The sequence below is a fragment of the Pituophis catenifer genome, unplaced genomic scaffold (genome assembly GCF_029215685.1).
Source record: "Pituophis catenifer annectens isolate HBS135680 unplaced genomic scaffold, rPitCat1.0.hap2 SCAF_10, whole genome shotgun sequence".
Classification (NCBI taxonomy): domain Eukaryota; kingdom Metazoa; phylum Chordata; class Lepidosauria; order Squamata; family Colubridae; genus Pituophis; species Pituophis catenifer.
The window spans coordinates 3,812,132-3,825,907 of record NW_027256890.1 but is presented as its reverse complement, the minus strand read 5'-3'; the positions used below and the strand labels follow the sequence as shown (position 1 = coordinate 3,825,907).

Here is a 13,776-nt window from a genome sequence, read left to right as displayed (position 1 = left end):
GGCTCCTCCTCTTTTGCCCTCCCACTCCTACCTTCGGAGCGGTTGGGAAAGGGCCAAAGGCACATTCGCGTTTCCTCATGGATCCCGGAGGCAGCCTTGCTTAACTTTTCCCGCGATGGGCCAGCGATAAAACGACCAAGCTTGCAAATACCCGATGTTCTGGTGCCTCTGAGCTCCCCATGTCCTCGTTTTCTTACCCGATGTTCTGGTGCCTCTGAGCTCCCCATGTCCTCGTTTTCTTACCCGATGTTCTGGTGCCTCTGAGCTCCCCGTGTCCTCGTTTTCTTACCGGGTCCATGGGAACCAAAGAGATGTTGAGACACTCTTAATCTCTCCTCCGAAACCTCCCCGTTTTCCCACATAACCCTTGCAAGCATTCTCACGTTCAAGCCTTTCAAGAGACAAGCCTTTTGAACCCAGCTTAAGATTTTTTAGATGGGTTAGTAACTATAACTAGTAGATAGTAACTACAACTACCTACAACTAGTAGTAGTTACTACTAGTTACCAGTAGTAGTAACTAACAACTATGTTAGTAACACAGTTGTTAATTGAATCTGGCTTCCCCATGGACTTTGCTCGTCGGAAGGTCACAAAAGGAGATTACATTGTCCGGGAACACTGCAACCGTCATAAATATGAGTCAGTGTCCAAGCATCTGAATTTCGATCCCGTGACCATGGGGATGCAGCAAGGGTCATAAGTCTGAAAAGCAGTCCTAATTTGGCACTTCTTAAATATGGACCATCGTACATCTTCTCTATGTGAATTTTCCGAAAGATGCCCTAATTAATTCATGAGCCACGAGCCAAACTTCAAAAGAAATACAGTCATTTTATTAGGAGCACCATTTTGGACATATTCGGATGCAGTTAGAACTAATCCCACGTAGATTTACGTTCCCCTATGACCCTGTCTCTCCCCTCCTCCCTGGCCATGTCATAAATCACATTCTCCAATTACCCACTTTGGCTGGCTGTGAAACCCATCACTCTCCTGCTGATTGCGGTAAGAAAGCATCTGTGGAATGTAGCTTCAGTTAGGGAAATCAATCAGCTCCATCAGTTCTCCCTCCCTCCTGCTCATGGCAACTTGAAAGCTTTGCAAGTTGACATTCTAGATGGAGGGGTTGCAGCTGGCATAGGTAGTCCTCGGCTTACGACCACAATTGTGCCCCAAATTTCCTTTGATAAGCGAGACAGCTGTTAAGTGAATCTTGCCCCATTTTACGACCTTTCTTGCCAGAGTTGAGTGAATCATGCAGTTGTAGTTAGTAACTACAACTAGTCGTTAGTAACTACAACTACCTACACCTAGTAGTAGTTATTAGTTGTAGTAGGAACTGACAACTGTGTACGGTTGTTAGTTGCTACTACAACTAATAACTACTAGTAGTTGTACGCTAATCATAGTTACTAACTATTAGTTGTAGTACTAACTAACCATTAGTAACACAGTTGTTAATTAAATCTGGCTTCCCCATGGACTTTGCTCGTAAGAAGGTCACAAAAGGAGATTACATTGTCCCAGAACACTGCGACCGTCATAAATATCAGTCAGTGGCCAAGCATCTGAATTTCGATCCCGTGACCGTGGGGATGCGGCAACGGTCATAAATCTGAAAAACAGTCCTAGGTCCCTTTTTTTCCCCAGCGCCGTTGCGACTTTGAACGGTCACTAAACGAAGTGTTGTAAGTCGAGGATTACCGTTATACTGGCAAGTCAGACCGCAGGCGCATGCAGCTTCCTGGATAAAATTTTCTTCTGCTGTAGACGCGCCCATTTCGTTTACACGTGTGCTGCTCCGTGCGTGCCAAATTGTGGGGTGATTTGGGTTCGTTTTGTTCCCCGGGTGGCCTGATTACATTCCTTTTGCTAATTTTTCTGGGGGGGGGGGTTTAGATTTCGTCGACTACAACGCCTTGCTTAGAGAGGCTTTGGACCCCTCGCCAAAGGGGAGGGGGAAAAGAAATCAATGGGATCTTTGTAACCAAAACAACTAAATCCGTTTCTTCTTTTTTCTGCAGCTGACGGGAATTCCCATGAACTGTTCGGTCAAAATACAACTGAATCTGTTCATAAAACACGTCTCCGGCATCTGGTAGGTTGTGGGCCAAGCAAGAGGAGGGAGGTTTGAAGAGGGGATTTCTTTGGCTCTATCTGCCAATCCTCCCTAATCCCCCGCCAGGGAGTTGGGCAGCCAAGATGGAGTTGGCGGAACAATGCCCCTTACAGAGCCTGAGACTCAGACAGAAAAGGGGGCACAAGTAGATGGGCCACGTGATTTTAAAATCAATCTTCTCTCTTGATTTATCCAGGCAAACTGGACAGATTAAGCCCGTGGTTTTGCCCCTGATTTGGTTTTCCGAGGTAAGTGTGGGTCTGTCTGCATGCTTACACATACATACATACATACATACAAACACACACAGAGGGGGGAGAGAGAGAGACAGAGAGAGAGAACACCTGAGAAGAGGTATATAGTTTACATTAACTTTTAATCAGGTTAACTCCCTCTCTCTTTTTTCCTTCCTTCCTTCCTTCCTTCCTTCCTTCCTTCCTTCCTTCCTTCCTTCCTTCCTTCCTTCCTCCCTCCCTCCCTCCCTCCCTCCCTCCCTCCCTCCCTCCCTCCTGTCCTCCCTTCCCTCCCTCCCTCCCTCCCTCTTTGTCTCCTTCCTTCCTTCCATCCCTCCCTCCCTCCCTCCCTCTTTGTCTCCCTCCCTCCCTCCTTCCCTCCTTCCTTCCTCCCTCCCTCCCTCTCTCTATCTAAATATTCATTACTTAAATTGGTAATCTTGCACAATAGTCTTTTTTTATATGCAGTAGTGGCCAAAATTGTGGAAACCTTTTGGGGGAAAGTGTATTATTGAGGTTTGATGGCTAATAACACCACTTTTTTGGGGGGGGGAGTTTTAAAATAATCCTATTCCACTGCTGGAATGGCCTGGGAATAGCCCAGACCTTCACCCAATTGAAAATTCTATGGAGCCGACTAAAGAAACTGGTTAGTCAGAAGCGACCCAGCAATAAAACCCAGTTAATAGAAGCCATCATTCAATCTTGGTTTCTCATTAGAACAGCTGCAGAACTAAAAGACCTGGTTCACTCCATGGGAAGATGTCGTAAGGCCGTAATTCATGCTAAAGGTTACCTAACTAAGTATTAACTGACATGGGGATCATTTTTGTATATCTTATTTTTTCTACGTGTTTCACTTTTCTTCTTTATACTGTAACTGCTATTCTAATAGCAAATCCTTCATAAAAGTTATTGCATTATATTCTTGATTAAATTATCTTTCCATTGAGATATAATTTTATAGTACTACTTCAAAAAAAAAAAAGTGGTGTTATTAGCTAGTTTTAGAAAATACACTTTTCCCAAAAGGTTTCCACAATTTTGGCCACTACTGTATAATGATTTATTTCACACTTGGTAGCTGAATTTTGCTCTGACTTATCCTACTGTTTGATCATAAAACAAAAATTCCTTTCAAGCAAAGTTTTGGGGTTGGTGAGAAGAAACTCTGGCCCGCCATTGGCTAACCTGCTGTGATGTCACAGAAGGGACCTGAACATTCTAATCTAAACCAAATCCGAGGAAAAGGGGACCCCCGTGTTGATGGATGTTGGGCCCCCGAAGGACAATCCACCAAGAGGAGCGAATTAGACAAATTGTCCTTTTGCCCAAGAACGAAGTGGGATGAACAAGGGTGGGGTGGTGGTGGAAGATCCACCTGGAATGCAAAGCCAAAAAGGATCCCTCACCAACCCTCAAGCTAAACCATGGAAAGCAAGTTGGATGTTGATTGTTTCTGTCATGCCCCCGTAGGAGTATGAATGTGAGATGGAAGACGAACAGCTGACAGAGACCAAGAGAGTGGTTCCATTGGCTGTGGAGGAAACTGGGGAAGGGCAGTCAGGCTGAGCAGAGCATGGGAGAGATAGAACAAGGGAGAGGGGATTCAGATGAAGACCAAGGCCCACCCCACTCCTCATCCTGAGTGTGCGGGGAAGAACGCAAAAGAGAGCAACATGGGTTGCGTGGCTTACGAAGAAGGAGAGGGCCCCAATTCCCTTCACAAGGCACACCTGGGGATGGAGTTTAAAGGAGAGGCAGTTGGGAGGGGGGTTTGTCGGGAACAAACACTGAATTAATCTGGTGCTGAGAGTTGCATTCCTGCATTCCTGACATTTCTATATGCTTATCTTGTCTTGCTGGAATTATTGCCGCTGGATGCAGGTTTGTGGGAGAGTTTTTCTCCAAGCCGGAGTAAACGGGACATTGGGGGCAAAGTTGTTCCCAATAAAGGGACTCATACTGGTTCTCTGGCTGTGTTGCCTTTGTGTCACGCCCTAGGTCATCACAGACTATTTCCTTGGATTCAGCCATGTTCTTCTCCCACACGGTTAAAACTCCTGCCTCTTGCAGGCAAATAAAATCTTGTGGGGAAGAAAAAAAAAATACTCACTGTTATGTTTCTTTGTTCTGACCAGAGCGGGGAGGTTGTAGGAGAAGTCCTGCGCGACTACTACACCCATCTGATCACCATCCCTTCATTGCTGGAATACCTGAAGTTCTGCCTCATGGGTTTAGGAGGCCTTCTGTTCTTGGCAGCTGGCTTAGTTGGGCTGAGGAGCAAGGTAGGCACCAAATGACCTTCGACCTGCTGGTCTCCTTCCTTATAACTTCGTTGTTCTTGTTGTGTCTCTTCCTTAGTCAGACGATGACTTCCCTCTTCGTCCAAATGCTCCTCTTGTTTTCTTCTTCTTCTGGATAATGTGACCCTTGCTGAACTTCTCCTTGAGAGCTTTCAGCGAGATGGCAATAAGTCTCTTACTGGCTTTCTTCAAGACTGGGTATGCCATCCGCCTACCCAGTTTGACCTGCCGTCTCTTTCTCTTTGAGACGAGATGGTCCAATCCAAAGGAGGAAAGCTTCGTTCTTGAAGTTCAGCTGTGGTTTTTTAAGACCGCCTGGAAACAGGAGTCAGTGTCAGCGTCGGATCCCTGGCAGTTGGCTACGGATCTCCCAGAAGATTAGAAGGCAACCCGGAAGAGGAAGGAAGCTCAACACAAAATTCAAGGTGTCCCTCAAAAGAGAACGTAATAGAAGATCTCTGATTCTCCTCGAAAACGGCCAAAATCCAAAGCCATCAAATGAAGAAGAAGAAGGAGGAGGAGAAGGAGGAGGAAGAAGAGGAGGAGGAAGCAGCTTTTATTTGTGCCAGTTGTGACTTGGAAGCTCAGGTTGCATTTTTGAAGTAGCCATCAAAACCAGAAAGAGCCTTCTTCTAACAGATGTTCCTCCCTGTTGAGTTTTTCTCCCCCCCCCCCAGACACCATTACGAATCTCGCAAGCTGTAGTCTGAGAGTTGTTATTGTGGTCTCGATTTGGTATTAAAGACAGCAAAAGGAGTCGGAAGTTGCATGCTGAACACTAGGATAATCAATCAATCAATCAATCTGCATAATATTGCAAGTTGTTAAGCATTCAAGTTGGAGAGATGCTAACTCCTTGAACCAAATCCGAGAGTGATTGACAGAAGAATGGCTATGCCTTAATTCAGTGTTTCTCAACCTTGGAAACTTGAAGATGGGTGGACTTCAACTTCTGGGAGTTGAAGTCCACCCATCTTCAAGCTACCAAGGTTGAGAAACACTACCTTAATTAAATGCAGGTAGTCCTCGACTTACAACAGTTTGTTAGTGACCATTTGAACTTATAACGGCACTGAAATAAGTGACCTAGGACCATTTTTCACACTTATGACCATTGCAGGGTCACGTGATCAAAATTCAGACTCTCGGCACAACTGACTTGTATTTACGACGGTCGCAGTGTCCCCCGGAGTCACGTGATCCCCTTTTTTGCGACCTTCTGACAAGCCAAGTCCATGGGGGAAGGACAGATTCACTTAACAACGGTGTTAACCAACTTAACAATTGCAGCGATTCCCTTAACAATGGCTGCAATAAATGTCGTAAAATGGGGCAAAACTCATTTAACGCATGTCTCTCTTAACGGCACAGATTTTGGGCTAAATTGTGGTCGTAAGTGGAGGACTACCTGCAATAATCGGAGGGACAATCCCCTTAATTGTGCCCAAGGTAATTCGCAGTTTCCCCTTCTCTCGATAGTTATGAATTTTGGAAGCCTGTAAGAGTTTGACTGGTTGTTTTTTTTTATCCCGTGTAACCCTCTAAGAAGCAGCTCTGGATTACAGTCTGCAGTGGGTACTGATTTAAAGCAGTGTTTTCCATTTTAAAAAAATCTTTTTTTCAAGTTTTAATAATATTTTATTAGATTATAGACTAAAATACAAAACTACAAAAGCAAATAATAGGACACAGAGGGAGGGGAAAGAGAAAAGTGAGGAGAAGGGAAAGAGAAGAGAAGGGAGAATAGAATAGAGTATAGAGTATAGAGTAGAGTAGAGTAGAAATAGAATAGAATAGAATAGAATAGAATAGAATAGAATAGAATAGAATAGAATAGAATAGAATAGAATAGAATAAATATCGGAGGGAGTGGAGTGGAGAGTAGAGTAGAGTAGAGTAGAGTAGAGTAGAGTAGAGTAGAGCAGAGCAGAGCAGAACAGAACAGAACAGAACAGAACAGAACAGAACAGAACAAATATCGAACGGAACGGAACGGAACGGAACGGAACGGAATGGAACGGAACAGGGAAGGGAAGAGGAGGAGAGGAGAGAGGAGAGGAGAGGAGAGGAGAGGAGAGGAGAGGAGAGGAGAGGAGAAGAGAAGAGAAGAGAAGAGAAGAGAAGAGAAGAGAAGAGAAGAGAAGAGAAGAGAAGAGAAGAGAAGAGAAGAGAAGAGAAGAGGCACTGAGGAACTCCCTCTGTTGCAGAAGAGTAAAGCATTAACATCGAACCTCAATTTTTTTTTCTTTTCCATAATAATATAAACTAATTATTTCTATAACAGCAAATCAATTTAATCAGTAAAACCCAAAATTGATTTAAGGCGGGGTTTCTCAACCTCTCCTCCTATTTCTTTGGAAGTTGCAAGGCCCCAAAATCACAAGGTGTGTCTAATGATCTCAAGAAACCCCCTGTCGCATCTGACTTCCCGTGAGGCTGAGGCAGCACAGCAGTGTGCAAATCCTTCGGCAGGGGTTGGGGGTCAGACCAGAAGACCTTCAAGGTCCCTTCCAACTCTGTTATTCTCTATTCTGCAATGGAATAACCTCACTTCAGCAGTTTGTTGGTTGAAAAGGCTTCCATGCTGGTGCCTTTTTGGAAAAGGAGACCCCATCCTTCCTGCAATGTCCAGTCACAGAATGTTTTGGGGTGGGCATTAAAGCTTTATGAGGAGTGGTATCATGGCCTAGAGGTGGAGCTCTCGCCTCACAATCAGGAGGCTGCGAGTTCGATCCTATGTAGAGGCAGGTCTTTCTGGGCATTATGAGAATCTATCTGCTGAACAAAACTCCGCACTGGCAACAGGAAGGGCATCCGGTCAGTAAACACTCAGCTCCATCCAGTTGCCCAGACTCCACTCCGCAAGGGATTATGGGGCCATTAAAGGAAGATGATTAAAGCTTTATGAGGTTTCCTGCAGGTTTCTGAATCTTTTCCAATTAAATCTGGCTACCTGGCCATCGTTTCAACACTGGATGAGAAGGCAAGTTAAAAAAGCACAAACTTTCTTAACCTTATTATCGTCTGGTATTCACGTTGGACCTGTTTACTTCCTTCAACAGACGTTGAATCTTTCACGGCAAACGGATCGGTCGGTTGCCATACAGATTCCACCTAGATCTGACATTAATTATGGGTATCACGGTCCTTTGGTAAGAGATCCTTCAGTGGATCAAGTTGGAAAAAAAAAAATAGATGTTTAGCCAAGAATTCTTCTCTGATTCTCTCTTCTCGCATTGCTCAAAACAAACATTACAAGCTTCCCTAACTCCTCTGTTGAATGTTACAGGAATCTTTTCACAATACTAAGCAACGTTTGTCCACTTTAATTGTGTGTCTTTGTGTACTCCTTGTTGTTTTTGTAGCATGGCTTTCAGCCCGCCCAGCCGGGCGCTCAAAAGACTGAAAATATGTTGCACCCCCCCCCAACCGTCTAACAATAACTCGCTTCTTAATCGCTTTTAAACCATATTTAAAATGATAAACCTAAATGTTTAAAGGTGCTTAAATTAGAACAATTCAACTGACCTCCCAAAGTTAATTTAAAAAGAACATAACCTAACCAATAAAACCATTGAATCGCATCTTCTTCCTTCCTTCAATCAGTAACATAAATGTCCTTATAAAACTACTCTAAACTGTTTTAAACCAGGCTAATTATTTTCTAGGGCAAAAGCTTTTTATTTTGGCGTAGTAGTAAAAACTCAGGACCTAAAGGGGCAATCCCTGCCTCCAGGAAAAAAGCCACCTTGCAATGGATGGAGATGAAATTGTAGGCGGAGATCTGAAAAAAAACCCAAACCCAAAAAAAACGCAAAAGGTAACGTCAAATTCGCGTTTAACAACAAAAACGTAGCTTGGCTCACTTTTAAAACCTCCTCGGAGTTTTAAAATGGCTGCTGGAATGGCTCGCTGCTTTTTTTTTTTTTTTTAAAAAAACGTTTCGTCTTCGCGGCAGCTAATCTTAGCCGACAGCTTCTGCTTTTTAATGCGCTGCCCCCTAACTTTATCATCGCCCCACTCATATAATAACCCACTTAATCCTCTGGGATTTCTCCCCTTCCCCCCCCCATCTCTTGATACAGACCAATGAAAAAATTGGAAGACTCGATCCGCCTCTGGACTTCGTTGCTTCGCTAAACCTCGGATGGCGTAACTCTTGGGACCCAACTAACTTCCCGTTGAACCCCTTTCTAAAAAAATAGTATATGAAATTTCGTAGGATGGGTATCTGTCAAGCTGAAGGGCCCCCCATTCCAACTCCTGGCCTTGAGAGACCTCTGGGTGATTTCCCCCCATCCCCATCAGAAAGAAGGAAGATACAGAAAATCCTCGATTTACGACTGTTCCAAGTTACCAGTGGCCTTCCCCGAAGCCGCTTAAGACTCAGATTCGAAGTTCTGCCAGTCCCATTATTGGCTGCTCGACCACAAGCCTGCATTGTCAGCTAACTGCAGCATCCCGCCGTCACCTGACCAAGATTTACAGCAGTGGCCAAAATTGTGGGAACCTTTTGGGAAAAGTCTATTTTCTAAAACTAGCTAATAACACCACTTTTTTTTGGGAGTAGTAGTACCATAAAATTATATACATCAATGGAAAGATAATTTAATCAAGATTGTAATGCCATGACTTTTATGAAGGATTTGCTATTAGAATAGCAGTTACAGTATAAAGAAGGAAAGTGAAATGCGTAGAAAAAATGAGATATACAAAAATGATCCCCATGTCAGTTAATACTTCGTTGGGTAACCTTTAGCATGAATGACGGCCTTACAATGTCTTCCCATGGAGTGAACCAAGTCTTTTAGTTCTGCAGCTGTTCTAATGTGAAACCAAGATGGAATGATGGCTTCTATTAACTGGGTTTTATTGCTGGGTCGCTTCTGACTAACAAGTTTCTTTAGTCGGCTCCATAGAATTTTCAATTGGGTGAAGGTCTGGGCTATTCCCAAGCCGTTCCAGCAGTGGAATAGGATGATCTTGGAAACTCCCCCCCAAAAGTAGTATTATTAGCCATCAAACTTCAAAAATACACTTTTCCCAAAAGGATTCCACAAGTTTGGCCATTACTGTACAATGTTTTGTGAGGGTTTTTGTTTTTTCCCAAATACCAGACGATTTCTGGCCAAAAAAACCTCACATCCATTTCAGACGAGGTTTGCTTAATTACTATGGCATTCGCTTGATGGCCACTGGAAAAAGGTTATAAAATCAGTGACTCGCTTAATGGCCAGCATGACTTATGGCGGTTATGGTCGTAAATGGAGGATTTCCTGTACTCCCTAAATGTAGCATCTGTAATAACCTTGTGGTAAGGATTCTGCAAATTGCAAAGAAGCATTGTGCTTTAGCCAGAGAATCTTCTGATCGTGGAGGACTTTGGATCTTCAGAATAGAAACTCAGCAGGTTGACAACCCAGAAGTATCCTTGGAGCTCTCTGAGCTTGGTGGTTTTTTTGCAGACATTTCATGATCCAGCTAGGTAATATCATCAGTGGGAGGAGGAGGAGGAGGAGGACAACAATGGTGTGGTCCTTGGTGCTCTCTGAGCTTGGTTGTTTTCGTGCAGACCCAAACTAATATTGATAATGCTACCTAGCTGGGTCATGAAACATCTAAAAAAAAAACAATCAAGCTCAGAGAGCCTCAAGAATCCCTCATTTCAACGCTGAACTACAAATATTCTCCTTTATCGAGTCGTGGTGGCGCAGTGGTTATAATGCACTACTGCAGGCTAATTCTGCCCACTGCCAGCAGTTTGATCCTGACCGAGCTCAAGGTTGACTCAGCCTTCTGTCCTTCTGAGGTCAGTAAAATGAGGAGCCGGATTGTTGGGGGCAAGAGGCTGACTCTGTAGACCGCTTAGAGAGGGCTGTAAAAGCACTGTGAAGCGGTATATAAGTCTAAGGGCTATTGCTTTATTAACAACTCAGAGTAATTGTTCTGTGTTGCATCAAAGAGAGGTCTTCAGATGTTGGTCCACTTGGCATATTTCTTAAACCCGCGCGAGAAAAGGACCATCGCTGTGTGTTTACTACCTTATTCACAAGAACCCTTGAATAAGGAATTGTTGACATTCGCCAGTCCTTAGAAAAGAAACCAGGAAAGGAAAAATGGGGAGAGTCATCACATCGGCTGCTTGGCCAAAGTGCGGCCTCACCACACACTCAAACAGGGTCTCTTTGCCCCGTTTCAACAAGAAATTAATGTGGGCTTCCTCTTTAAATGATCGATATTGATAGAACCGTAAAACGGTGATTTGTAGACGCAAACCAGATTCAAACCATGGCTTGTTTGAATCCAAATCAATCAAATTCCTTGAACCATAATTAAACCAACTTGACTTGGTTTGATTCATTTAATTAAACAACAGGCGGTGAGATTCAGGTGCATCCCGTTAAGTTCTCTTCTCCAACCCTGGAGACTCTGCGGAGAGCTTGATGCTGCAGTTTTTAACCATGATGGGAGACGATCTTGGTTTGTTCCATTATCTCTGAAGGATAATGAGCTAAACCACAGGATTCAGTTGCAGAGGAACCAGGCCAGCCCTCCTGGTTCATAGAATATGGGAAAGGATGAGAGGTCAGAACAGGAAGTTGGCTCAGCTTGAGGAATCAACCCAACCTCAGGTATTTCAGGAGCCGTGCAAATTCTAAACTAACTTCTGCCTGCTTTTTTCAGAGAAAGACGGTGACAAGGACTTTGCAAACGCTTGATCGTCCGGAAGCTTCGGAAACAAGCCCACTTCTGCAGGAAGACCCAACAATCACAGCTCACGATAGCAGCAATACCTGATAATGGCCTCAGTTCCTTCTTGTGAAGGATCTCAAGTTCTTTTTTTATCAAGCCTGCTTACTTGCAGACGGGGTGGTGGTGGAAATGATGAAAGGGAACAGATGACCCCATTGGAGATTTAAAAGACTGTGTTGCCTCTGGGAAGGAGTTGGGGACCCCTTCCCCAAGCAGCCAGCCTACTCCAGGTTGTTGTTTTTCCTCATGCCAAGACTTGAAGAACCTCAATGGCAACCTCGGAGTTGGAGGACTGATGGAGAACCCTTGGAGCGGCCACCTAAAGACTCCAATCTATTCCCCCCATCCTTTGCTGGATCGTTTCCAGCTTCTCATCCCCAGAAAGTCCTTTGATCCTTCTTAAAGAGGATCACCCACTGTCAGCCTTGCCATATAAAACAGACAAGAAACACAACCACACGAGTTAATTTTACTTTTCTTGTGAGGCTACATCAACCGAAACTTGCAAGTCTGAAAGCACAATTCTCCCGCCATCTCCTTTTGCACCCTGAGAAATTTGGGAGGACCTCTTCTGAGCGTCTTCTTTCTTCACCCAATTATCCATCTGTGGGCTAAGCGTGCTATTATCTAACTTTTCCCTTGGCGGCATCTTCTCAGGCGCCAGGAAAATCGGGAGATTCAAGCAAGTTCAAATGAGTGTAATGGTTTTATTGCTTAAGCTCTCTACAACAATCTGAGCTACTAACGGTCAAGGGGAAGTTAAGAAAGGAATTCGAAGTGGGCTGGTCTTAGATCTCTTGTGGGCACGCAGGGCACTCATGACTGTTGACGTGTTTGACCCCTCTCCCTTTGATTCAGCCTGGTCGTCTCCTACACATCTTTTCCCCCTAGAATCTTTACCACATACTATTACAGCCGTCTCCTTTACAGGATGGGAAACTAGGGAGGGTTCCTTCTAATCCTCATTCTCCAACCATTATGCAGCTGTGGGCTAAGCAGCCTCTTATCTAACCATCCCCTCTTGGCTCTGTCTTCCAAGCCCTTTCCCACATGCCATTATATGCTTGACAGCTTAAGAAACTAGGGAGGGTTCCTTCTCATTCTCCACCCGTTATGCAGCTGAGGAGTCTGCAGTCCCTTATCTGACCATCTCCTTGGCAGCGTCTCTGGGTCCTTTTCTCGCAAGGCCATTCTCACATTCCTTTTTTACTGTTCACATAGCTGTCTGATTGTTGGGTCTGTAAAAAGTCCTTTAACTGTAGCCTCTTTCCCTTTTTGACGTGAGAGCTTGCTAGCGCACAAACGGTGGTTCAATTCTGGCACTGCGCAGCACACACGAAGACAAAAAAAAATCAACCGAGTGCAAATTTGTGGATGCAGATGATCTGTTCCTGCTTGGTCTGGGCCTGGAAACGTATCTCAGTTTTCGCCAACAATCTACCAGTATTTAGAAGCACCAGCACGACAAACCAGCTGAAAATAGACATTATGGCAGGGGTGTGTTTGGGTACGTGTCTCTGCCCAGGGAACAAACCTTTTCAGTGTGAACTCTTGAACCCAACATGTGAATCTCCTTCCGGCGGAGACCCCGGCACCCCCAAAGTTCATTCCGCCTTTTTCAGGAAGCACCTCCTCTTTTTTAAAAAAAAAAAAGAAAGAAAAAGGAAGCAAATAATTTTATTCACCTTTTTTTAAAAAAAACATAACAAGGACTAATGCAAACTAAACTAGTAAAACAAACATCAGGAAGGTGCAGAAAAAGAAAAGGAAAAGAAAAACGAGAGAAAGGCAACAAAGAGAAGAATAATTGGGGGAAAAAATCAGTTTCCACCTTCATCGCACTGAGCACACTAGTATAACAACTTTTCACCCTCTTTGAAAATTGCAAATAAATTTAAAAAAAAACACAACCTTCTCCATTTAGTCTGAGTTTTGTCTACGCGCAATCCAGGAATGGTTACCCTTGCAGCAAAAAGTCCACAGGGAGTTACCAGAAATCCCCAAAAATACAGGTAGCCCCTGACTTATGACTCGTCTTCACACTTACGTCACTAGCAACCGTCCCCACAGTCATGTGATCAACATTCAGGCAATGGTGGGTTTCAACATTTTTTACTACCGGTTCTGTGGGTGTGGCTTGGTGGGCATGGCATGACTTGGTGGGCATGGCAGGGGAAGGATACTGCAAAGTCCTCATTTCCTCCTGATCAGCTGGGACTCGGGAGGCAGAGAATAGATGGGGACGGGGCCAGTCAGAATTTTTACTACCGGTTCTCCGAACTACTCAAAACTTCCGCTACCGGTTCTCCAGAACTGGTCAGAACCTGCTGAAACCCACCTCTGATTCAGGCACTTGGCAACCG

The 13,776-nt window shown here is 44.3% G+C and overlaps 1 protein-coding gene across 1 annotated transcript in view; it reads left to right on the top strand.

Moving 5' to 3' along the window:
- Window positions 1–13,076, top strand: part of SCARB1 (scavenger receptor class B member 1) — a 58,558-nt gene extending 45,482 nt beyond the window's left edge. Inside the window, exons 9-14 of the mRNA XM_070951307.1 lie at window positions 2,027–2,100; window positions 2,318–2,369; window positions 4,496–4,642; window positions 7,723–7,812; window positions 8,329–8,480; window positions 11,345–13,076. Coding sequence (XP_070807408.1) covers window positions 2,027–2,100; window positions 2,318–2,369; window positions 4,496–4,642; window positions 7,723–7,812; window positions 8,329–8,436 — 471 coding nt within the window. The 3' untranslated portion in view covers window positions 8,437–8,480; window positions 11,345–13,076. The remainder of the gene's footprint in view (window positions 1–2,026; window positions 2,101–2,317; window positions 2,370–4,495; window positions 4,643–7,722; window positions 7,813–8,328; window positions 8,481–11,344) is intronic.
- The last annotated feature ends 700 nt before the right edge of the window (window positions 13,077–13,776 follow it).